Source organism: Schistocerca piceifrons, chromosome 5 (genome assembly GCF_021461385.2).
Source record: "Schistocerca piceifrons isolate TAMUIC-IGC-003096 chromosome 5, iqSchPice1.1, whole genome shotgun sequence".
Taxonomy (NCBI): domain Eukaryota; kingdom Metazoa; phylum Arthropoda; class Insecta; order Orthoptera; family Acrididae; genus Schistocerca; species Schistocerca piceifrons.
In genome coordinates this window covers 206,729,214-206,753,771 of record NC_060142.1, presented here as the reverse complement: position 1 = coordinate 206,753,771, position 24,558 = coordinate 206,729,214, and the positions used below count along the sequence as shown (strand labels likewise).

The following is a 24,558-nucleotide window of genomic DNA, read 5'->3' as shown; positions in this document are numbered from 1 at the left end:
TGTGAAGTGTGATGCGATAATTCGTATTCTGCGTATGGAGCGGAACGATTCGAACTCAATTCGTGAAAGTGTACGGCAAAAATGAGGCATCATACCGAACAGTCGTTAGGTGGCACGGTCGTTTCCAGTGTGGTAACAAAAAAAATCATGACGAAGAACGAGATAACAGACCGCCTGTCTCTGAAAAACTGAGAATCGCAAGAGAACGCCCTGTTGCCCGAAGACCAGCGTATGAGGTAACAAAAGTCATGGGATACCGATATGCACATATACCGACGGCGGTAGTATCCCCTAAACAACGTATAAAACGACAGGGCATTGGAGGAGCTGTCATTTGTATTCAAATGGTTCATGTGAAAAGAGGTTACCGACGTGATTAGGCCGCACGACGGGAACTGACAGACTTTGAACGCATGGTACATTCCATTTCGGAAATCTTTAGAGATTACAGTATTCTGTTACCCACATGTCAAGACTGTGCCGCGAATACCAAACTTCAGGCATTACCTCTCACCACGGACTATGCAGTCGCCGACCGCCTTCACTTAGGCCGGTATTACACTATCAAATTTCTTTGTCAAAGATGTGATCAAATATTCCACCAAATATATTTGACAAAGATCTTTGACGTAGCGCTAGAAGGGGTATTACACTGTCATCAAATGTTTAGTCAAAGTTCAAGATGGCTGACAATAACAACTTGTTATTAACCGCAGCAGTTGCATGTAACACAATTGCACTGTGTCCACATGCGCAAGAGAAGTGGGGGAAAGAAAGGAAACATACCTGGGTGAAGCCGTGGGTTTTACGACGACACGATAAAAGCATTCAACAAAACTTGTTACGTGAGCTTATAGTGGAAGACGTCATCTCGTACATCAATTACTTAAGAATGGATGAGCATACGTTTCTGTATGTGCTCAGTGAAGTGTATCCTCATATCACAAAGCACAATATTCACTTAAGAACTGCTACATCTGAAGAAGACAGGCTCACTGTAACACTCCGATTACTTTCTGCAAGAAATGGTTAGGTTAGGTTAGGTTAGGTTAGGTTAGGTTAGGTTAGGTTAGGTCAGGTCAGGTCAGGTCAGGTCAGGTCAGGTTTCCAATCTTCTTAATCTATTTTTTATTCAGGGTGCCTCACGTTGTAAAGCGCCTCATCAGCTTCATACATCTCTACTGATTTTGTAGTTGTCGGCACACACCTATTGTATTTACCGGCAATGTTTATAAAAACACTACAGACGACAGAACGCTGCAGCGATGCTAGCGCTCCATGTGGTAACATGTCACATAGCAGTAAACAGAAGACAAGCGACTTCTTTGACCAAATCTACAGCGAGGCTCCAGATTTGACTAAATATTAGACGACATTTGTCAAAGTTCCATATTACACCATTAAATATCTTTCACAAAGATTTTTGACGAAGATATTTGACAAAAAAAAATTGATAGTGTAATACCGGCGTTAACGAAGGAGGGCAGAGGCGATTGCGTGGAGTTGTCAGTGCTAACAGACAGGCAACACTGCGGAAATAACTGCAGTAATTAACGTGGAACGCACGACTAACGAATGCCTGAGGCATTGCGGCGGTATGTATCGTTAATGGCATATGCCAGCAGACGACCGCCGCGCGTACCTTTCCTAACATCACGACATCGCCTGTAGTTCCTCTCCTGGACTTGTAATCCTAGATGACTGGTAAACCGTGGCCTGGTCACACGGGCCCTGATTTCGATCGGTAAGAGCTGATAGTACGGTGCGCTTGTGGCGCAGAGCCCACACAGCCATGAACCCACGTTGTCAACAGGACGCTGTGCAAGCTAGTGTTGGCTCCATAATGATGTGGGCTGTGTTAACATCAAATGGAGTGGATTCTCCAGCCCAACTGAACCGATCATAGACTATAAATGGTCATGTTTGGCTTTTGCAGACCGTTTGCAGCCATTCATAGAGTTCATGTTTCCAAACATTTCACCAGGCTACAATTGTTCGCGACTGGTTTGTAGAACATTCTGGACAGTTCGAGCGAATGATCTGCCCACCCAGATTGCCCATCGTCAATCCCACCGAACATTTATGGGACATAATCGAGAGGCCAATTCGTGCACAAAATCCTGCACTGGTAACACCTTCGCAATTATGGACGGCTATAGAGGCAGTATGGCTCAGTGTTCCTGCAGGGACTTCCAACAACTTGTTGAGTCCATGCTACGTCGAGTTGCTGCATTACACCGGGCAAAAAGAGGCCCGACACGATATTTTGATGTATCCCATCAGTTTTGTCACTTCAGTGATAGTGGGAAAAGTTGGTTAGTTGATTGATTTGGAGGGGGGGGGGGGGGACCAAACAGAGAGGTCATCGGTCCCGTCGGATTAGGGAAGGACGGGAAAGGAAGTCGTGGCATAGGTCATCTCTGCTGCCTTCTTGGAGTGCTCACACTGCCCGCCGAACCGAAGCAGCACCAAATAAGTTGCAGCTGTGTGAGGTCAATCCAGGTGACTACTTCAGCCGCTTAACCATCGTGTGCTAGTGGAGTGTTTGTCATTAAGACCCCTAGGCAAAGAAGGAAAGCACGTCGTTTTACCAACGTCGAAATCGTGATGCTGCGGTATCTTCCAAAGATCGCCGTGAACTCGCATCTACGCCACAGAAGTTAGTGGTGTCTCGTTGCAATCCACACCGACGAATGGGAGACGCTGGCCGAGCTGTGACCCGCCACCAGTCCCGCAACGCCACTGCACGGAGGCCTCTGGACAGCCGAGCACAAGAAGGCTCTGGTCCATTTCGCGACCTCCGATCAAGCAGACAACATCGACTAGTTAGGACATACAGCTGACTCATGTCGTAGAATTTACTGTCGTTATGAACCTTGTGAAGATTTTACCTCAAGAGAAGTGTTCTGTAAATGTGGGCATCGGGTGATCATTTAATATTCAAAGAAAACTGTAAATATTTGTCACAATTCTGTGGCAATGGAGTGTATAAAGTAAGTAAATCTTATTATCATTCTTGTAATGCACTGAACTAATATTTCATATATTATGGTTCCGACCAAACATCTCCCACAGCAATCAAAATAACATAAATACATAGTTTCGCCAGGTCATAACAGATGCTAACAGTTCTTTTAGACGTCATGGAACGGTGCTATGCCTGTAAGGCACAATGCTTCACAGGAGCACACTGCCGAAACCTACTGACAAAGTAGAGGGACACTGTTTAGATGAAACGTCACACATGTTGCTTCTAAAGGCCCCAAACTGTGCCTCACCTCTGTGTTCTCTTGGCATGGTGTTACCGGTTTCCTAGCGTCGTTTAATAACACATGTTCTCTTCACTCCTTTGCTTACCTGGCGTACTAGACCACCATTACTCAATATGCTAGTGCGTTGGGCCATGTTACATGGCAACAGGAGACGCTGGAATATTAAAAACAATTTACTTACCACACAAAAGGATCGCTTCTACGCTCTATCACCTAGAACGTAGTGATAGAAAGTTCTAATGACTTTCATGATCAAGTCCTAATCGTGGAGCTGCACTTTGGATGACGTGAAATTTCGATAGTCCTGCCATGAGGCACGTTGAATCTTGTTTACCAGTAATGATTAATACATTTATTCCTTTAAAATGGCGCAATATCAGTCTGCTACATTTATTTTCAATCACAATAACAAAATAACTAGAGAGACAAAACAATCTTATAAATAATTTAATTCTTAACGAATAAACCTGTATACTTTCCATCCTTTCATTAATTATCTGTATTTGTCCTCTCTTTCTTTTTGTTATAACCGTTATTACTTCTCCGATGTATAAATTGAACAACAGAGGCTAAAGACTGCTCTCCTGTCTTACTCCATTTTTATTCAAAGCACTTCGTTCTTGGTCTTCCACTCTTAGTCTTCCCTATTGGTTCTTGTGCAGCTGCATATTCGCTGTATTTTCCTATAGCTTACTAGTATTTTTGTCACAATTTGGAACATCTTGCACCATTTTACATTGTCGAACGCTTTTCACAGATAAAAAAAATCATAGATGTGTCTTGATTCTTCTTACGTCTTGGGTCCATTATCAAGTGCAATGTTAGAACTGACTCACTGGTGTCTTTACCATTCCCCGAGCCAATCTGAAGGTAATCTGACAGATCCACAATCATCAATACAATTTATTGCATCCATACTTCTATACTTATTACAAAAGCGTTTGGCTGTTTCTGTCGAAGTTCCACATCTTCCCACAAGCCACTGGATCGATTTCAACCAAACTTGGTATACGTATTACTTACAGTCCGGAAAGAAATACTGTCAACTTCCTACTGATACGGGGGCGATGACACGGAGAGAGAAAGGGGGGTGGAAGAGATAGTGGATGTGAGGAGAAAATAGTGGTGACGGGGGGGGGGGGATGGACTTATGGAAGATAAGAAATGGTTCAAATGGCTCTGAGCACTATGCGATTTAACTTCTGAGGTGATCAGTCGCCTAGAACTTAGAACTAATTAAACCTAACTAACTTAAGGACATCACACACATCCATGCCCGAGGCAGGATTCGAACCTGCGACAGTAGCGGTCGCTCGGCTCCAGACTGTAGCGCCTAGAACCGCACGGCCACTACGGCCGGCAAGGAGGGGATCGACAGAGCGGCAAAGAGAGGATGGGCGGAGAGGGGAGGAGCAGATGGACAGAGAGAGGGGAGAGATGAACAGAGAGAGTGATAGAGTAGCAGAAGAACAGAGAGAGGGGAGTAGGAAGTGAACAGAGAGTAAGGCGGGACGAGATGGGATGGGCAGCGATAGGGAGAAGGAGGAGATGGACTTACAGAGCTGGAATAAATTTATACCCGGGCAACGGCGGGTACTCAGCTAGCTATTAATAATAGTCCGAGCGAACTGACACAGTGGTATCACACTAGAGTCGTATTTGGAGGGATGTTAGTTCAAATCCCCGTCCACATAGCTTTACATGATTGTCCTGAACCTCCTAAGGTAAATAATGGGTTGTTTTCTTTGATAAGACACGGCGGTTTGCTTTCCGATCCGTCCTCAATCTTAGCTTGTGTACATCTCTAATAACCTCGTCGTTGACGTGACAGTAAACCCTAATGTTACTTCCTTCGTTTTGTAATAATGAGTTCTGAAGATGACTGCTATTTAAAATTGAAACTGTTCATCGTTTAAGGTTGCACAGTGATTGTGTCAGATAATAAAAACGTTTTTAAAAATGTGAAACATCATTTCTGCCGACTGGATTTAGGCCGACGAACATGTTACTCTCTCATCGTAGGAAAGATGAAATATACAGAGATGACACAGTGGTTCCCTCTTACAAGGACACGAGAAGACAGTGACTTAGTTGAAGTAAGAATACCAGCATCGATTTCAGTAGTTTACGCCATTTTATCGAAACGAACCAAGAGTAGATTGGTGCTTCACGACCAGTGCTGTAAAGACTCCTTTGTAAATACCTCAGGCGTCATAAAACACCTGGAAATCCTACTCCTTACCATCCCACATCTAACTGATCCCATATCCTCAGTAACGCCAAACATTTGCGGCGTCTATACCAATTCATCCCTCATTCTCTCCACCTCGATACCTTACATCACAAATATTTCAACATGGTTCTCCTCCAAGCCCAAAATCCGTTATGGAGCTCACTGTAAGTCATAGTACATTTCTCATTCACTCAGTTTTTGGCCAACACCTTATTAGTTTCCGTTTCTTTTCACATTTTGATGAAACCCAACTCCACAAATTCAGTTGGAGTCCAGTCCGTAACTTCATTTATTAGTCCTGCTGACAGCGCACCTAACGTAGGCAATGAAATAAGAAACAAAATGACAATGGCAGAGTGAGTGAACCTGTACCTGAAAAACAGTTCGTCTTTTATACTAGTCTATCGGTCTATTTTATTCCGCAGTTCTTGATCGCGTCAAGTTGTAAATTTCACTCACCAGATAAGGAACACAGAATTTTGGTAAGATACGATACACTTATATTTTGTTTCACAGTTTCGTCTTGGCGCTGATGTACGTGATCAGCCTGACCGAGTTCAGAAGCCTTAGAAGGCTAAGACGTGCCACATATTTGTGGAATGTTCACCGAACCGGTCTGAAACAGTGGCGGCGCAGAGGGATGGTATATTATTTTGTTGGATTTAGAAGCATTCAGAGGATTGGGGGCACATCATATGCCAGAAGGTTCCCATGTCAATCTCATGTGACGGCCGATGATAGATGTACGGGGAGTCCCATTTCTTACCATGGGAACATTTCCCATACAGGAATGTCAACATCGATCTGAGCGGTACCCCATATATTAAAAACGATCCATTACTGCATGAGATTTTCGATGTCTTGTACCTATTCCAACCTGCACGAGGGGTCATAAATTCAAGTGAAGACACTCTGTGCCTCTAGCATGCTGTATGTCTGTGCACTGTATGGTTATAGAATTTTTCTCGCATGAAATATTTAAAATTGACACAGATTGTCTTCTCCATTCTTGACGTTTCGATCTTAAGCTCAGTCGCTAATGATCTCTAAGTCTACAGGATTTCTTTTTCTTTGTCTTCTTTTTCGTTTCCTGATTCAGAAATAATCCTGCTTTTTTTTCCCACTCACTTCCGTAGGATATTGTCGCATATCATCCGTGACTGGAGTATGGTAGTGAATTCTTGGTAGTGTGTGCTGCACTGCGCCATACGGATGAACAATACGTACCTGAAGAGCGTACTCAGTCTAACTCTTGCAACAAACGGAGCTAAATGAGGGCTACCATTATTATTAACAACTTGTTCACCGTACTGTTCGGTCAGCTGAATCTAAATCCTCACAACAGTCCCTTGCACGTCTTTTATGGAGTGCTTTGTACCGTTACAATAGCTACCTGTCGTCTAAATGCTTTAGTCTTGTGTCTTTGTAACATACCACTTCCAGGCAGTGTAGGTTTTCCAGTTTGCAGGGGACGGGAGCTATTCTCGGTCCTGGATGTAACGGGCTTGTCTTCTCTAAACCCGCCTTAATTGGTGGCGATCTGGATCGACTCTGCTGTTTTCAAAGGCCAGAGATTTCCACAGGATGGCCGGAATCACGTAACACCCTGTGGGAAAGAAACTTCCAGGAGGGTTGCCTGGAAGCAGCACGTTACAGCAAAACTTTAGCGGTAAATGGCCAAACCAAAGAGCATACATTCCGCTCTGGAGATAGAGTGGCCGAAAGGCCTGTCAGTTAAAATAATTTCATGGAGTGGTTTGGAGCCATCGAAATGGGAAATCAGCCAGCAGCCCTAGCTAGGACTGGATGTCGTGGGCCCTCTGGGGCGGAGCCGCGGTTTTAAAATTGTTGCGTGTATGGAATCGGGAGTCAGTGATCCGCAGTGATCTACAAAGTTTTTCTTTCTGCTGCGGAAAATTGGAAGAGTTGGTTAATGCGGTTCCTGTGCATGGATGTCGATGACTCGGGTGTTTCCAAGTTTTGCAAGAAAGGACGTGAATTAACATTTCCGCAACCATTTTTTATGGAATGGAAGATATATTGACTTGTTTTAATTAATTGTCGTAGTCAGAACTAACAATGGCTCTGAGCACTATGGGACTTAACGTCTGAGGTCATCAGTCCCGTAGAACTTAGAACTACTTAAACCAAACTAACCTAAGGACATCAAACACATCCATGCCCGAAGTAGGATTCGTACCTGTGACCGTAGCGGTCGCACGGTTCCAGACTGAAGCGCCTAGAACCGCTCGGCCACTCCGGCCGGCTTCACATTTCGGTGCGGAAAGAGGTCGAACATATTGGCTTATTAATAAATTTATTAAATAATATTTTTTTAAATTAAAAATTTTAATACTTACACCGCAATTTTCAGTATGCAATTAAAGCACGATGACTGTTTTCTACAACCATATTCTTATATGTAAACAAATGGAGGAAATGTAGTCGACGAACATTTTGTACACTGAATTCTATAAAAGTTAAATAAATTATATTGGGTTGGTGCATAAATTCGTAGAGTTTTTCCATAAGTTCGCAACTGATACACATAATAGAGATTTTTGTCATCAATAATATATCCTCCTTCACTATTTACAACGGTCTGCTAACGCTGGGGTAAATTTTAGATTCCGTGACTGTAGAAATCACATAGTTTTGAGTGAATAAATCGTCGAGCCAGGTTAAGAGCGCGTTTTCATTCGGAACGAAAGTTCCACTATGGTGGCGCCGGCCGCTGGAGCCGAGCGATTCTAGACGCTTCAGTCTGGAACCGCGATACCGCTACGGTCTCAGGTTCGAATCCTGCCTCGGACATGGATGTGTGTGCTGTCTTTAGGTTTAAGTAGTTCTAAGTTCTAGGGGACTGATGACCTCAGATGTTCAGTCCCATAGTGCGAAGAGCCATTTGAACTATTTGAATCCACTAAGGTGGTTCGATAGAGAGCGGAAAAGATGATATTCTGAGGTCGCAAAGTCAGGTGAATAAGATGAATGCGGAACGACTTCCCAGCCCAACTCCTGTAAAGTGTGTTTTTTGTCTAGCAGAATGCAGGTGGGCGTTATCGTGGAGTAGCATTATTTCACGCAGTCTTCCTCGTCGTCGTTCTTGGATTGCGTCTGCACGATGTCTCAGAATCAGTTGTTGACAATAAACGTCAGTAGTGATGGTTTCACCTCGGGGAAGGAGTTCGTATAATACGTCTCTGCTCTGTTAATGCATGGCATTATCTTTTGTGGATGCGCGCAGGTCTTTATACGAGGAGTTGCTGCTTTGTTTGGGCTCAAACATTCATTTATTTTCCTTATGTTAGCATGCGGACACCATTTATTGTCACCAGCAACAATAGAGAACAGGAATGGTCGGTGTTGTTCGCGAGCCAATTGATGAACAGCAAGCAGAGCTGCACGTATGGCAACCCGCTGATTTTTGTGATGTTGGCTTAGAGCGTGCGGTACCCATATTCCCTACTTTTGAATCTTCCCCACTGCGTGCATATGTCGCACGATGGTGAAATGATCGCAGTTCATCATATTTACCAGTTCTCGTCTCACTGATGTGGATCATTGCGGATTAATGCATTTAAACGATCTTCATCAAACCCTGAATCTTTCTGAACGTGGAGAATCACTAATGTCAAAACGATCGTCCTTAAAACGAGAAAACCATTTTCTTGCCGTTCTCTCTCCAATGCCATTTCGCATTATCCTCATACACGGTGCAGATGTTTCTGGCTGCCTCCGCTGACGTCATCTCTCTCTCAAACTCAAACTGAAGAATCTTGGAATTGTCCTATTTCTCCAAATGGCACTCCACATTCTAACGTCCAAAGCTCCACTCACTATCTCCAGATGACAAAATGGCAATATACAAACTCAGACAGCAACAGTAAACCACCAATAAAAAATTATAATCATAAATAAACCCATAGCAACAGAAATACCAACATGCAAAACAAAGAAGCTGCGAACCTATGCACCAATCTAATATATGGAGAGTTGACTCCAATAGTAAAAGTGACCATGTAACAAACCCACTTGATGGTGTTGTATAAGTAATATGTTACTGCTTTTAAGATGACATACGGTTCAAATCGGAAAGAAGTCGGTGATCATGCATAGAACAAAGGTCACTCTAGTAAATTTTAAAATTATAAAAATAACGAGGTAATGAAGTTAAATACGAGTCAGCGAAGCTGTGTCACATAGTTAACTGGCAACATGCCGTATTTTGTGGACTGGCAAGACAGCCAATCCACTAGGACGGGAGGCCGAAGGGCACGCGTTTAAACTCACGCAGGCTGGCGTGAGGTCTGGAAAATGATAAGGAATTGAGACTAGCAAAAACGGTACGTAGTTTCTGGAATACTTAACTTTAATCCATAATTGGTGAACATCGGTCTGACGGTACATGCATCACAAGATAAATAGCAAATGATAATGGCGCCTTGCTAGGTCGTAGCAAATGACGTAGCTGAAGGCTATGCTAACTATCGTCTCGGCAAATGAGAGCGTAATTTGTCAGTGAACCATCGCTAGCAAAGTCGGCTGTACAACTGGGGCGAGTGCTAGGACGTCTCTCTAGACCTGCCGTGTGGCGGCGCTCGGTCTGCAATCACTGATAGTGGCGACACGCGGGTCCGACGTATACTACCGGACCGCGGCCGATTTAAAGGCTACCACCTAGCAAGTGTGGTGTCTGGCGGTGACACCACACCGTATGTAAAAGACAAATCCTACATAATTGTCAAAAATCCAGAAAATTTCCACCTACGTATTGTCGGCCCATAACACGAATGCGTTTCATTGCAAGACTACAGCTATTGATGATGTTTCCCAGTGCATGTTCTCTGCTTTTCTACAGTGTGAACAGTACGTTATCTTAAATCCAGTTACATATTAGTTACACAGCACTTTTAAATGGATTTATTACATCTTCACTTCTACTACTGGAGTTACCACTCATTATACAATTTGTTCAGCTGTTATCCTTTGTTTTGCACACTACTATATTGTTTAAAATTTTCTTATGCTACTTCTTCATCCATTTCTTTACAGATCTGAAGATGGTTGTAGGAGACAACCGAAACTAGTCAACTTGCTTTAACTGTGTGCCGAACATTTCGGTCTACGCATTAAAAGCTTTTACATTGAACTTTTTTTATTTATAAATTACATTAAGGCCGACGTCTCGTCCTTGACAGTGTCAGGCTCTATTCAAAAGGCGACTGCATAAAACCTACAAAACGTACGGAAAAGTTTGTAACAGTCACTACATGTGCTCAATATGGACACCATCGACGACGCAGCAAACGTCAAAGAGCAGTAGTAAACTGTGACCTATTAAGAATCGAAATCTGAATCAGTCTGAACTGCGAGGTAACAACGTGCACTACTTTGAACTAGAATGTGGCTATACCTAGTCACATGATCAAGTTGGTTCCCACTGTTACCGGGTATATGGTTCGTTTTGTCGAGTAATAATGTGTATTGCTGGATCTTATATGACCGCTTCTGATACTAAAATCAAAATTCATAAACAAAGCCAAGTTCTTGTGAGCGGAGCGCTGAATAAACGCCAAGAACAATAACCAGCCATAACTGCTGGAGAGCTTCTGTAAAGTTTGGAAGGTGGGAGACGAGATACCGGCAGAAGTAAAGCTGTGAGGACCGGCCGTGAGTCGTGCTTCGGTAGCTCAGATGGTAGAGCACATGCCCGCGAAAGGCAAACGTCCCGAGATCGAGTCTCGGTCGGGCACACAGTTTTAATCTGCCAGGAAGTTTCATATCAGCGTACACTCCGCTGCAGAGTGAAAATCTCATTCTGGAAATATCCCCCAGGCTGTGGCTAAGCCATGTCTCCGCAGTATTCTTTCTTTCAGGAGTGCTAGTTCTACAAGGTTCGCAGGAAAGCTTCTGTAAAGTTTGGAAGGTAGGAGACGAGATACTGGCAGTAGTAAAGCTGTGAGGACCGCGCGTGAGTCGTGCTTCGGTAGCTCAGATGGTAGAGCACTTGCCCGCGAAAAGCAAAGTTCCCGAGTTCGATTCTCGGTCGGGCACACAGTTTTAATCTGCCAGGAAGTTTCATATCAGCGCACACTCCGCTGCAGAGTGAAAATCTCATTCTGGAAACATTCCCCAGGCTGTGGCTAAGCCATGTCTCCGCAGTATCCTTTCTTTCAGGAGTGCTACTTCTGAACGGTTCGAAGGAGAGCTGTAAAAGTTTGGAAGGTAGGAGACGAGATACTGGCAGAAGTAAAGCTGTGAGGACCGGGCGTGCTAGTTCTGCAAGGTTCGCAGGAGAGCTTCTGTAAAGTTTGGAAGGTAGGAGACGAGATACCGGCAGAAGTAACGCTGTGAGGATCGGGCGTGAGTCGTGCTTCGGTAGCTCAGATGGTAGAGCACTTGCCCGCGAAAGGCAAAGGTCCCGAGTTCGAGTCTCGGTCGGGCACACAGTTTTAATCCGGCAGGAAGTTTCAAGGATTATGTAGTTCTAAGTTCTAGGGGACTGATGACATCAGAAGTTAAGTCCCATAGTCCTCAGAGCCAGCCGGCCGCGGTGGTCTCGCGGTTAAGGCGCTCAGTCCGGAACCGCGCGACTGCTACGGTCGCAGGTTCGAATCCTGCCTCGGGCATGGATGTGTGTGATGTCCTTAGGTTAGTTAGGTTTAAGTAGTTCTAAGTTCTAGGGGACTGATGACCACAGAAGTTAAGTCCCATAGTGTTTAGAGCCAGCCCTCAGAGCCATTTGAACCATTTGATTATTCAAAACTACCTCCACAGTTTCAGAAGACTACTGTTGGTTGGTTGGTTGATTCGGAGGAGGAGATCAAACAGCGAGGTCATCGCTTCCATCGGATTAGCGAAGTATGGGGAAGGATTTCGGCTGTGTCCTTTCAAAGGAAGGATCCCGATATTTGGCTGAAGCAATTTCGGGAAATCACGTAGAACCTAACTCAAAATGGCCGGACACGGGTTTGAAACGTCGTCCTCCCGAAAGCGTCCCCAGGATACTAACCACTGCGCCACCTTGCTCAGTAAGACGACTGTGAGAAAACTACAGGCCACACAGAAAGACATATCAGCGGACATAGCATGTCTTCAAGTTTCGATTTATTTTATGCGCTTTGGCGTAGTTGTATAGCGCAGCAGTAGGGGGCAAGCGTATCAGAACATACACACAAACCATCTGCTCCACTGTGTCGCATCGCATTAGTTCGCACCTGGAGCTAGGCAATCCAATTAACAGATCTGCAATGTGAGCTGCTGTCGTTGCACCTTACCAACCAGCACAACAGCAGCACATATCAACGATTGTTATCCCGCTAGTGGTGCCCGTATTGAGAATTTATAATGCGAGATAAAAACTTGGGGTGATGCTCAATCCACTCATATGTGTCTGTTTTCTGTAATTCTTATAGTTCTCGCGCAGTCGTGTTCTGAAACCTTGGGGGTACTTGCGTATAACCCTTACTTGCAACATTTTTGTCGTCTTTATTTGGTAGCTGTTGCCTCGTACAGTGGCAGGTCGATGACTGGAGTGGCAGGAGGGGCAGGTGCATTAATACGGCGGGTAGTAGCAGCAGTAGCAACAGTAGCGGCAGCCGGAGGCAACAGGAGCGACCGCAACGAGACACGGAGCGGCCGTTGTCGGGCGGCACGCGCGCGTGTGGCGTGCATGTTTCATGCGCGACACCGGCGCTCTGTAGGCGCAGCGCCACACCTGGAGGCGGACGCCGCGCTCCGCAATTACCCGGCGCTGCAGCTGGAGCTGGAGCTGGAGCTGCCGAGTAGCGGACTCGTCCGCCCGCTCCTCGCGCTGCACTTCGCCTAATGGCCGGCGGGCCGTGTTCTTTTTAGACGCCCGCTTTACGGCTGCACTCTCCTCTTCGCCGGCCTCGGCTCCTGCTCTCCGCAGAGCAAGTGGATGTCGGCTCGAAAGCCCGTCTGCTGAACAACCACGAGAACCGACATCTACACTACTGGCCAATAAAATCGCTACACCAAGAAGAAATGCAGATGATAAACGTATTCATTGGAAAACTATATTATACTACAACTGGCATGTGATTACATTTTCACGCAATTTGGGTGCATAGACCCTGATAAAATCGGTACCCAGAAAAACAACCTCTGGTCGTAATAACGGCCTTGATACGCCTGGGCATTGAGCCAAACAGAGCTTGGATGGCGTGTAAAGGTACAGCTGCCCATGCAGCTTCAACACGATATCACAGTTCACCAAGAGTAGTGACTCCCGTATTGTGACGAGCCAGTTACTCGGCCACCATTGACCAGACGTTTTCAGTTGGTGAGAGATCTGGAGAATGTGCTGGCCAGGGCAGCAGTCGCACATTTTCTGTATCCAGAAAGGCCCGTACAGGACCTGCAACATGCGGTCGTACATTATCCTGCTGAAATGTAGGGTATCGCAGGGATCGAATGAAGGGTAGAGCCACTGGTCGTAACACATCTAAAATGTAACGTCCACTGTTCAAAGTGCCGTCGATGTGAACAAGAGGTGACCGAGACGTGTACCCAATTGCACCCCATACCATCACGCCGGGTGATACGCCAGTATGGCGATGACGATACACGCTTCCAATGTGCGTTCACCGCGATGTCGCCAAACACGGATGCGACCATCATGATGCTGTCAACAGAACCTGGATTCACCCGAAAAAAGACGTTTTGCCATTAGTGGACCCAGGTTTGTCGTTGAGTACACCATCGCAGGCGCTTCTGTCTGTGATGCAGCGTCAAGGGTAACCGCAGCCATGGTATTCGAGCTGATAGTCCATGCTGCTACAAACGTCATCGAACTGTTCGTGCAGATGTTTGTTGTCTTGCAAACGTCCCCATCTGTTGTCTGAGGGATTGAGACGTGGCTTCACGATCCGTTACAGCCATGCGGATAAGATGCCTGTCATCTCGACTGCTAGTGATACGAGGCCGTTGGAATCCAGCACGGCGTTCCGTATTACCCTGATGAACCCACCGATTTCATATTCTGCTAACAGTCAATGGATGTCGACCAACGCGAGCAGCTATGTCGCTATACGATAAGCTGCAATCGCGATAGGCTACAATCCGACCTTTATCAAAGTCGGAAACGTGATGGTACGCATTTCTCCTCCTTACACGAGGCATCACAACAACGTTTCACCAGGCAACGCCGGTCAACTGCTGTTTGTGTATGAGAAAAAAAAAAAAATTGTTCAAATGGCTCTGAGCACTATGGGACTTAAGATCTATGGTCATCAGTCCCCTTGAACTAAGAACTACTTAAACCTAACTAACCTAAGGACATCACACAACACCCAGTCATCACGAGGCAGAGAAAACCCCTGACCCCGCCGGGAATCGAACCTGGGAACCTGGCCGCGGGAAGCGAGAACGCTTCCGCACGACCACGAGCTGCGGACTGCGTATGAGAAATCGGTTGGAAACTTCCCTCATGTCAGCAAGTCGTAGGTGTCACCACCGGCGCCAACCTTGCGTGAATCCTCTGAAAAGCTGATCATTTGCATATCACTGTGTCTTATTCCGTAGCAATTTTAATGGCGAGTAGTGTAGTATAATATTCTTGCAATGTTGGCTCGCATTGGTACGGTTTCCCCTAAAGCCTGACAGATGCAAGGTTTTTCATGAAGGATAACATAAGTTTACGAACGAAGTAAGTTGAGAGCGCGCCATGAAAGGCTACAGCAGGTGGTCTCTTTATTCCGGTTTGTAATTCCTGGAGATGGTGAGATGGCGAGTGGGGGAGAGGGGGGGAGAGGGTACAGTTCGTAGTTGGGAGACATGTAGGGGGATGTATAGGAGACGATGTGCCCACTCCCTAACAAGACTATGACCAGGAACTTACCACAACAAAAACAGCTACAAATAATACACTGTAATTCTTCAAGCTTTCCCGGTGAGGCGTTGTCATGATGATTAATCGGGTTTCTGCCGGTTATTCGGGTCTTTCCTGCACGATATTTCAACTGCGTGACTCGCAGTCTTCTTCAGGTGCTGTCTGATATTGATTCCAGTGTGGAACGAGTCTGGTATTTACGCCTACGTTGTGCTAGGCGCTACCTCTGCCGTCCGCGCCGTGTCTGGCGCTCTGTCCGTGGTGTGCGCCGACCAATAGCAACGGCTGTAGCATTTTCTTCTAGCAATTGATCTTCTGAAGACGCAACGTAGACAACATTTAGACCCCAAGGGACACAAGTATAAGGATGGAATTAGAGACGACAGCTTAGTACATGTAACTGAGGACGTACATGAAATGGCACTTCAGACAACCGACAAAGTATCTGAGGACGCTCTTCCGAGTCTCAGGCGACGATTTGAACACAATCGGCCTGAAAATGACGCTCCAGCCGCTCCTGGGGGGCAAGAACTTAGGACGGAAAGCCTAACACGACTGAGCACGGTAATAGGACGTCCTAATTCATAGGAGGACTTAAATGACGACAATCGAAAGATAAAACGTCTAGCACAGCTTGGACGCCATTCAGAACTCAGCTATATTGTCAACGGATAATAACCACAAAGTGCGCGCACAGCGTTCGAACAGTCGCGGCTAGAAGAAAATGCTACAGCCGTTGCTATTGGTCGGCGCACACCACGGACAGAGAGCCAGACGCGGCGCGGACCGCAGAGGAAACGCCTAGCACAACGTAGGCATAAATACCGGACTCGTTCCACACTGGAATCAGTATCAGACAGCACCTGAAGAAGACTGCGAGTCACGCAGTTGAAATATCGTGCAGGAAAGAGGTGAATAACCGGCAGAAACCCGATTAATCAACATGACAAATAATACACTGCCAGAAAAAATGTACCCCCTTTCAGAGGTTTCGAATACAGTTAATATTTATTGTTGTAACAGTGCATATGGAATACATGAAATGATTACATTTACAGATCAGTAGCACAAGCCGTTCTGAGATACCAAGTATCGACCTATGCTGAAACACTCATACTAGAACGTGGTGCAGTTTCCATGGGCGGCGTCGCAGGAGCTGTCTCTGGCATCCAGTCGATCGTACAGATGGCCAGCGCTGTCCTAGAACACATTATGCCACGTCTGCTCGACCTGTCCTCTCAGTTCCGTAAGAGATGTTGGTTAACGAGTCGCACGAGTCATTTCGCGTCCCATCAGACTGGAGACAAGTCTCGACATCGTGTTGGCCAGGGAAGATGTTGCATGTCTTGCACAGCACGTTGTATTTCATGGAGAGTGTGTGGGTGAGCATTTCCTGTTGTAACACGACATCACCCTCCTGTTGAAATAACGGCAAAAGAATGGGTCTAACAATATTTTGCACGCGCCGAGCGTTTTTTAGCGTTCCCTCCAGAAAGATCAAGGATAAACGAGAGCTGTAGCTTATCGCACCCAACACCATTAGGCCTCAGCGTGTCTTGGACGAAAGCACTTTCCGAGACAGCGCTCACCAGCCTACGTCGTATGCGAAAACGACCATCACGCGCATACAGGCAGAATCTGCCTTTATCGCTGAAGACCTCGACGCGCCTTTCCCTCTTCCAAATGATCATCTGACGGCATCAGAACAACAGCAGTGCACGTCGATGCTGTGGCATGAGTGGATGATAGTCTTGAGATGTCTGGGCCCGCAGTTCAATTGCGAATAAGCGGTTCGCAACAGTTCGTATTGACATATCTGGGCTTACAAGCCCTCTGATATGTGCTGTGGTAACTGTACGCACATCCACTGCTGCCCTTACAATACGATGATCCCGTCGGGCATCTGTGCTGCGTGTACATCCAGACCCTTTTCTACGTGTGTGAGAATGTTCACATAGCCACTGACATTAGGCTCGTTGCACAAGTGACGCAGCACGTCCGATCTGTGTGGCAGGACCATCCCGCCACCCAGATGACCCTTTCAAACTCGCTCAGTCGGCTGTAGGAAGCACGAGTGCGTCTCCGTGGCTGCTGTGGTAGCTACGCCACTACCCTATCCTCTAGGTGGCATATGCCGTCATTGGATCAAAATCGAGTGGTCTTTTCGGGATTACTAATTCTTTTTGTGGAAGTGTAGAAGTTAATTCAACATTGTGAGTAACATTTTCGTTAAAAAACTGACGAAGCGAACAAAATCCGTACTTTGTTTATTTAGCAAGGGCGGCCGCAGAAATTTATCCAGGTTGGAGTACGGGGCTGTGTGTGTGTGTGTGGGGGGGGGGGGTGTTATGGGGGGGCTGAGACTTTAAAGCTACCATTTTTTACATAAATGAGTTTTTCAGGTCCGAGAACCACTAAATTTCATATAGCTATATGGAGAGCTCTATAGAGATGTTAGGCGAAATCGCAGCAAATATCTTCTAGAGATGCATAATAACTCCGTAATTAACGAAAAGTCTGTACTCGAGATTTCAGGCGTGGGGGGAGGGGGAGGGGAAAGAGGAGGGGGGTGGCCCCATCATGGTCTCCAACTCCCCTTGTAGATGGCTGTGGTACTCAGTGGACAACATAGATACACCAAAACGGAACTGGTGCACTGTATGTTTACTTAGAGTTACAGTAAATGTTACCTTAAAGTGTATCACAAGATTGTTTAATACAGATGACACTGTGTAATATTTAAAATAATCAACAGAGATATTTATAGTTTAAGTCGTGAAGCAGTAGATTAAGCAGTTCATACGTCCTTATCTTTGCTTCGTTGCAATCTTTGAAATCAGTTACTTACTGAAAAACTTGCCTACAACTCTAAACCTAACTCGTACAAAAATATATTTTTGTGAAACAAGAGAAACGGCATTTCGTTTAGTTTGTACAACATACAATGTTTCACCAAGAACAGACACATGAATCAGTTAAAATAATACTTTTAGATTCTCTTCTTCACTGTCCAATTGACATCCACTGCTTGATAAAGGGATGCTTTAGACTTTTCCTTATACTGCAGCCTTCAGAAATTTGCGTATACGTTGCTCTCGGGTAGTTTCAGTTATCTCCCCCCTTCCTTCCATTAGGTCACCGTATCAGTCTTTCCTTATTTCTTAGAGCCCATCATGGTATTTCCTTGGTTCACCGTCTGGCTACAAGTCCCGCACACTTACATTTCTTTCCACTGCATTGATAATTATGCCTTCATCTCCAATCTGTTCCCTGTTCTCTCTTTCTTTTTTATTCTTGTCCCTCTTAGTACTTCCCATCACCAGTATCTCTCCATTGTTTGCTGAGAAGTCCCCAGATTTTACTTTGTTGTCGTTAAAAGTCCATGTCTCATTTACTAAAGCCAAAGCTGGTAGTTACGCACTGTTTTACACACCTGAAAGGCCATTTCTCATTCCTCACATCCAGCCGTAGTACTCACATTTGTCATCATCCAGTCAAATAGCATTTTGTTCGACGCTATGAACAAATGTTGAAAGCATATTTCAATAAAACTGACGTGGGAACATTTTGACGACAGTTTGCTGGCAATTATCCATTATTACCAGTAAAAGCCTTAGCAATTCCGCCTCTATTTACAGGTCTGAAAGCAGTGGCAGAGAGGTAAACAAAAGAGAGATACTAAATGAAACTGGAGTATCACGCTGAACAGTGGTAGACAATAAATTACGGGTAAAAACGTTTAAAACTATGTGGTATTAACCTCCTCATTGACTCATTATTTCAAAGCTTAACAAAACACTTTTCACAATCACGTCACTTTTATTTGTTTGAACACTGCAGAAATATTACGTATATTTCGTGACTTAAAAAGAAGGATATAGTACTAAACATTGTTTGGGGTATTGGATGATATTTCCCATCGTTCACGAGCAGGGTTTGAGAAAGGTTGGAAACCACTATTTCGTTGAAAACTCCTGAAATACCAGATACAGAATATTCGCAATTATTTCCACATGTCGCAGACACTGAACGCTGCAGCTATTCAACGTATTCAGTGCGACTGTTGGCAATCGAGTTACAGCTAGCGTCGTTAAGTACGTGACATATCATATGGATTAGCTTGCAGCTGTTGCTGTACAACATCTAATTTCATGGGGCCGATTCCGTTCGCGCTGTGCAACAGACAACAGCCTCGGAACGATGTGTTCAGCATGATTCAATGTTGATAGCTTACTAGGTCTTGTAAAACTACAGCGCAAGTTCAAATAGATTTTGAATAAGTTTTATCCTTAATTTTATATCAGTTTTCAAATATGAAATCCTGGATAACGCTCTCTAACTTGCAAAACTTGGATAATGAGGTGGTAGACCTTCAAAAGTGCAATGGAGTTATTTTCTGTAACGCATTTCTAATTGCCACAGATTGAATATTACGTATACTAGCTGCCTAAACAAAGACCACCCGTGAAACAAATTTTGCCTTGTACGCTCGATTCGCGGGGGGCAAGTGTGCTTGCCATCTGTTATAGATATCACTTGAAAATTACCAAAAATGAGCTGTGGTAGACTTAAACATTAATAAACTACTGCCCAAACAGCGTCTTAGAATACGTGACAGGGCGTCGTTACTTTATTTTTAAATGGTTCAAATGGCTCTGAGCACTATGGGTTTCAACTTCTGAGGTCATTAGTCCCCTAGAACTTAGAACTAGTTGAACCTAACTAACCTAAGGACATCACACACATCCATTCCCGAGGCAGGATTCGAACCTGCGACCGTAGCGGTCTCGTGGTTCCAGACTGCAGCTCCTAGAACCGCACGGCCACCAATTTTTAAATATTTTACGAAAGATAGCAGGTGTTTGCATTGCAAACCGAAGAGAAGTTTTATTTTCAAAAAAAAACTTTATAGGAAAACGGGGTTACGTGCCATGAGACCAACTTGTGTCGGCATGGATGAACAAAAGCAGGTGGCTAGATGGGATGGAAAAAGAAAATTCTCTACTTTCTAAAATAAGCGTACGAAAAATCTAAGAAAATGAAAGCTATAATTTTTGAAAATAATATAGAAAGAAGTGGTAGACACATATGGAGAGTATAACCCATCAATATAGCTGATACATGAGTCCAAAAATGACTTAAATAGCCAACTATGTCTATAAAGGAAGTTACAAAATGTTTACAATGCCTTTTATGAGGAAGAGATATCGTAAGCCAATTCCACTCACAGACGGAAAATTGGTAACTGGATATCTCTATTCATGCGCACACATTGGCTCTAATAGTTCACAAAGGAATGGAAAAATCCCAAAGCAAATTGCCATACACGAGAAATTACGTTGAAGATACACAATTGGAAATATATGCTTGAAACACGAGAACTGTGGCCGAGCGGTTCTAAGCGCTTCAGTCTGGAACCGCGCTGCTGGTACGGTCGCAGATTCGAATCCTGCCTCGGGAATGGATGTGTGTACGAAACAGCGTGCTGAAGAACCGAAACACCACCATCTTTCTCCAGAATGTCTAAATTACACCAAAGCAGGATCCTGGAGTAAGTGTGAAACTGCCTCCAATCAGAGGATTTGGTACAAATATCTTTGGCTGCCTTCCCTCTCATTGGTTTTTGTATCCAAAGTTGATTGGCTGACTAAGATATGACACGTCGAGCGGTGCAGAGATCCTTGCCGTTTTCTTATCGACTCGTAGATGTGCTAACCATTGCAAAAAAGTTACTTATACAGGGGGAACTTGCATCGTGCGTACGGCTTTTGAAGAAGGCTGGAGTAAATGGCACCAATATATTTGAAAGGGAGAAATTTGATGGCAGCCTTACTTTGTTCGTATATATATATGATCCATTTTCACTTCGACTGCTTCATGAAGAGGAAAGTGACGATTTTAGGGAGATTGATAAGCGAACATTTGTATCAAATACATTTTATAAAACTGACCATTTGTTTCTTATGAGGAATGGACAGTGTTAAAAGAAAGACATATATTTTAGAAGAATTTCTTGCCACACTACAAGCGTTATAGGATCCACCAGGACTATAGCAGTTTACGCCAAATAGAGTCTTATCAACCCATACACGAGAGGGTTCTCATTGATGAACTTTTCAGCAGCCGAATCACTGCTTTACCGCTTTATTGGAATAAACATGTAAAGGCCTCTTTACTCGCCTGACATTACACTCCGAAAAATAGAAAACTTTTGTGAAATTATTTCTCTAAAAGTAAGAAAAAATACATTACAGAAACATTTGATGCGCCTTTTTAATGATACTCGAAATAATGTACAGCGACCGATATGCTCATACGGTGGCGATGAGAGACCACTGAGTGAAGTTCAATCACACAAATATTTTATAGTGTTCTATAAAATTCCAAGATTGTAAATTAAACATTCAACTTTAAATTCCCAATAGTTACATCATTTGCTGTATACGTTATCGAACATCTTCAAAGATGTATCAAAAGTTCTCTAATCTATTTTATTACTTAATTTCAGACAAGTCATTTCACAAAACATTTGCTAATTTTTTCATTTTTTTAAATTTTCAGGTATTTCTCATAAAGCAAAAACTGTAATACATTTATATATCGATCGGTAATCTACAAGCGTTAAAAGAGTATAGATCAAGAGGAAGCATAAAGGTTTCAATTTATGCTGTAATTTGATTTTTTAAACGTCGCTAACATAGTATCAACTATTCAGTAAATTCTTCTGTTTTCCCTCAAATCACTAATTAAGTTTTTCTGAGATACCTCGAATACTTTCAAGAAATTAAATCTTTCTCTACAAAACTAGATTTTACGCTGGTCAGTTTTTTACCCCATTTGTCCAATTCATACTCTTCGTTTGGCTGCAAAAATTCGGATAAAAATCTGTTTTGTAATTTATAGGGAGGCTTGTTTGAGCGGAGCTCAAACATTTGACAAAAAAAAGAAGAAGTGGGGCACAATAAAGGACATTCTATTCCATGAAAATAAAACAACAATGAATGACTTGAAGAGTTATCCAACAAGGGAACCGTGTGCAAAGGGCAACGACAATTTTTTCCCTTTCGTTTGCACATTTTCATTGTTGTTTACTCATTCACAGTTGAATGCACGCAGGCGACTGTGTTGGAGGGAAAGGATTCATGTTTCAGTGCTCGAATGGAATAGTTTACGATCTTACGTAGCTCGGATGGCTTCAAACTTTGTACTGACAGCTCAATAAAGATGGGCAAGATGAGCGGTAGAAGAGCATCTCATCGCGGTCATATCATGGGTGCCCTTTGTATGGAGCAGTTTGTCTCCGAAGTAGTAGAGACACTGAGCTTTTTATGTGTCATCAGTAATGGTGTGCGTTAAGAGGAAACACACCACATGTTGACGGCAGGTATCGCTGTTAACTATTGCAAAACGTTGTAGCGTACAGGGGAGCTACTTTGCAGCGCACGTATGTCACATAAATTATAATGTACGCCTTTCGAAGCCTAGTCTAATGAATGACAGTATGAAAGTGTGTCGAAAACCGCATAAGAGGATGCAACCATTCAGGCATGTGATGAAGTTACTCTCGAATGGGGGCTATTCACACGGGATGAGATGCGCCCTCTGATACACCTATCATTGTCTCTCACAGGTGATCGACATGGAAACCTATTCTAACATTCAGGGCGGCGGTTTGTTAGACCATGTCGACCTGGAGGAGAGCTGTACCTATAGCACAGCAGTGCAATAAAATATTGCCCCCAACAAGCACTTTTGGGCCGTCATCGAGCGAGGCACTTACCCTTGGACTCATCTCTGACCAACCTTCGTTGAAATGTGTGCGCTGGCTGCGTGATCGTGGATCAGTACGTAACCTCAAGGTTTTCGATCTCCATTGGAGTCCATGCATCGTCGTAACGCAACAGAAAGGAAGATGAACTTCATAAAATATAGATACCATCTTTGCACAAAGAGAGGAATTCTAACGATAAGCTTCTTGACTCCTGATTGGGCACCAGACCCTTGATTAGTTTAAAGAGCAACCGCCCGTTTGCATTAATCCATGTGAGTACTAATAATTGTCCAACAACCAGGTGTTTCACGAATAATGGTTGAAGCTTCGACCAAACGTTGAACCAGCTGCTCTGGAGCGTCTCTCGAGTCTCATACACCAAATACTTCAGTTTCTCCCACGAAAAGAAATCCAAAGGAGTGAAGTCGGGAGAACTCACGGTACTCACCTACCAATCCCAATCCAACAATTAGGGAAAGCATTGTAGAAACCTTGTTTGTCGTCAACAGTAAAGTGTGGTTGGGGCTACATCCCGATGGAACTACGAGGGGCGTTCAATAAGTAATGCAACACATTTTTTCTGAGAGCAGGTTGGTTTTATTCTGGATTCCAATACCCTTTATTATTCCTCACTCTTTTAGCAACAAAACACGTTCAATGCGATGGTCTTACGCCATCTTACTGGAAGGGCCTGTATGTCCGCATGATACCACTCCACTCGTCGACATCGGAGCCAACGTCTTGCTACATCAGTAACATCCCCATCATCCACGTGCTGTCTCCCGCAGAGTGCATCTTCATTGGCCAAACAGATGGAAGCCTGAAGCTGCGAGATAAGGCTGTAAGGTGGGTAAGGAAAAACAGTCCAATGAAGTTTTGTGAGCTCCTCTCAGGTGCGCAGACTTGTGAGCCCTTGAGTGTCATGGAGAAAGAGAAGTTCGTTTTGTCGACGAACACGCTGAAGTAGTTTCTTCATTTCCTGAGGGTAGCACAATACACTTCAGAGTTGATCATTGGACCATGAGGAGGAAAATGAAACAGAATAACACCTTCAAAGTTCCAGAAGACCGTCGCCAAGACTTCACCGGCTGAGGGTGCAGCTTTGAACATATTTTTCGGAGTAGAGGTGGTCTGGCACCACTCCATGGATTGCCGTTTCGTTTCCGGTTCGAAGTGATAAACCCACGTTTCCTCGCCTTTGACGATGTTCTACAAAAATTTGTCAAGATCAGTCTCGTAACGCGCGAGGAACTGCACAAACGTGGTCCTTAGTTGCTCCTTATCGTCTTCTGTTAGGCGGCGAGAAACCAGCTTGGGACACATCTTTGAGTAGTCTACTGGTGGACGAGTGTATTAGCACGTCCAGTTGAGCAGGGAGGTGTTTGTTAGTGATCCATAGATCATCTCGAATGAGAGTGTCCACACG

The 24,558-nt window shown here is 44.4% G+C and overlaps 1 protein-coding gene across 1 annotated transcript in view; it reads right to left on the bottom strand.

Annotated features, from left to right (window-relative positions):
* LOC124798894 (retinal homeobox protein Rx2-like) overlaps positions 1-24,558 on the bottom strand; it is a 49,657-nt gene that overhangs the window by 13,169 nt on the left and 11,930 nt on the right. The window contains exon 3 of the mRNA XM_047262425.1: positions 13,226-13,452. Coding sequence (XP_047118381.1) covers positions 13,226-13,452 — 227 coding nt within the window. The remainder of the gene's footprint in view (positions 1-13,225; positions 13,453-24,558) is intronic.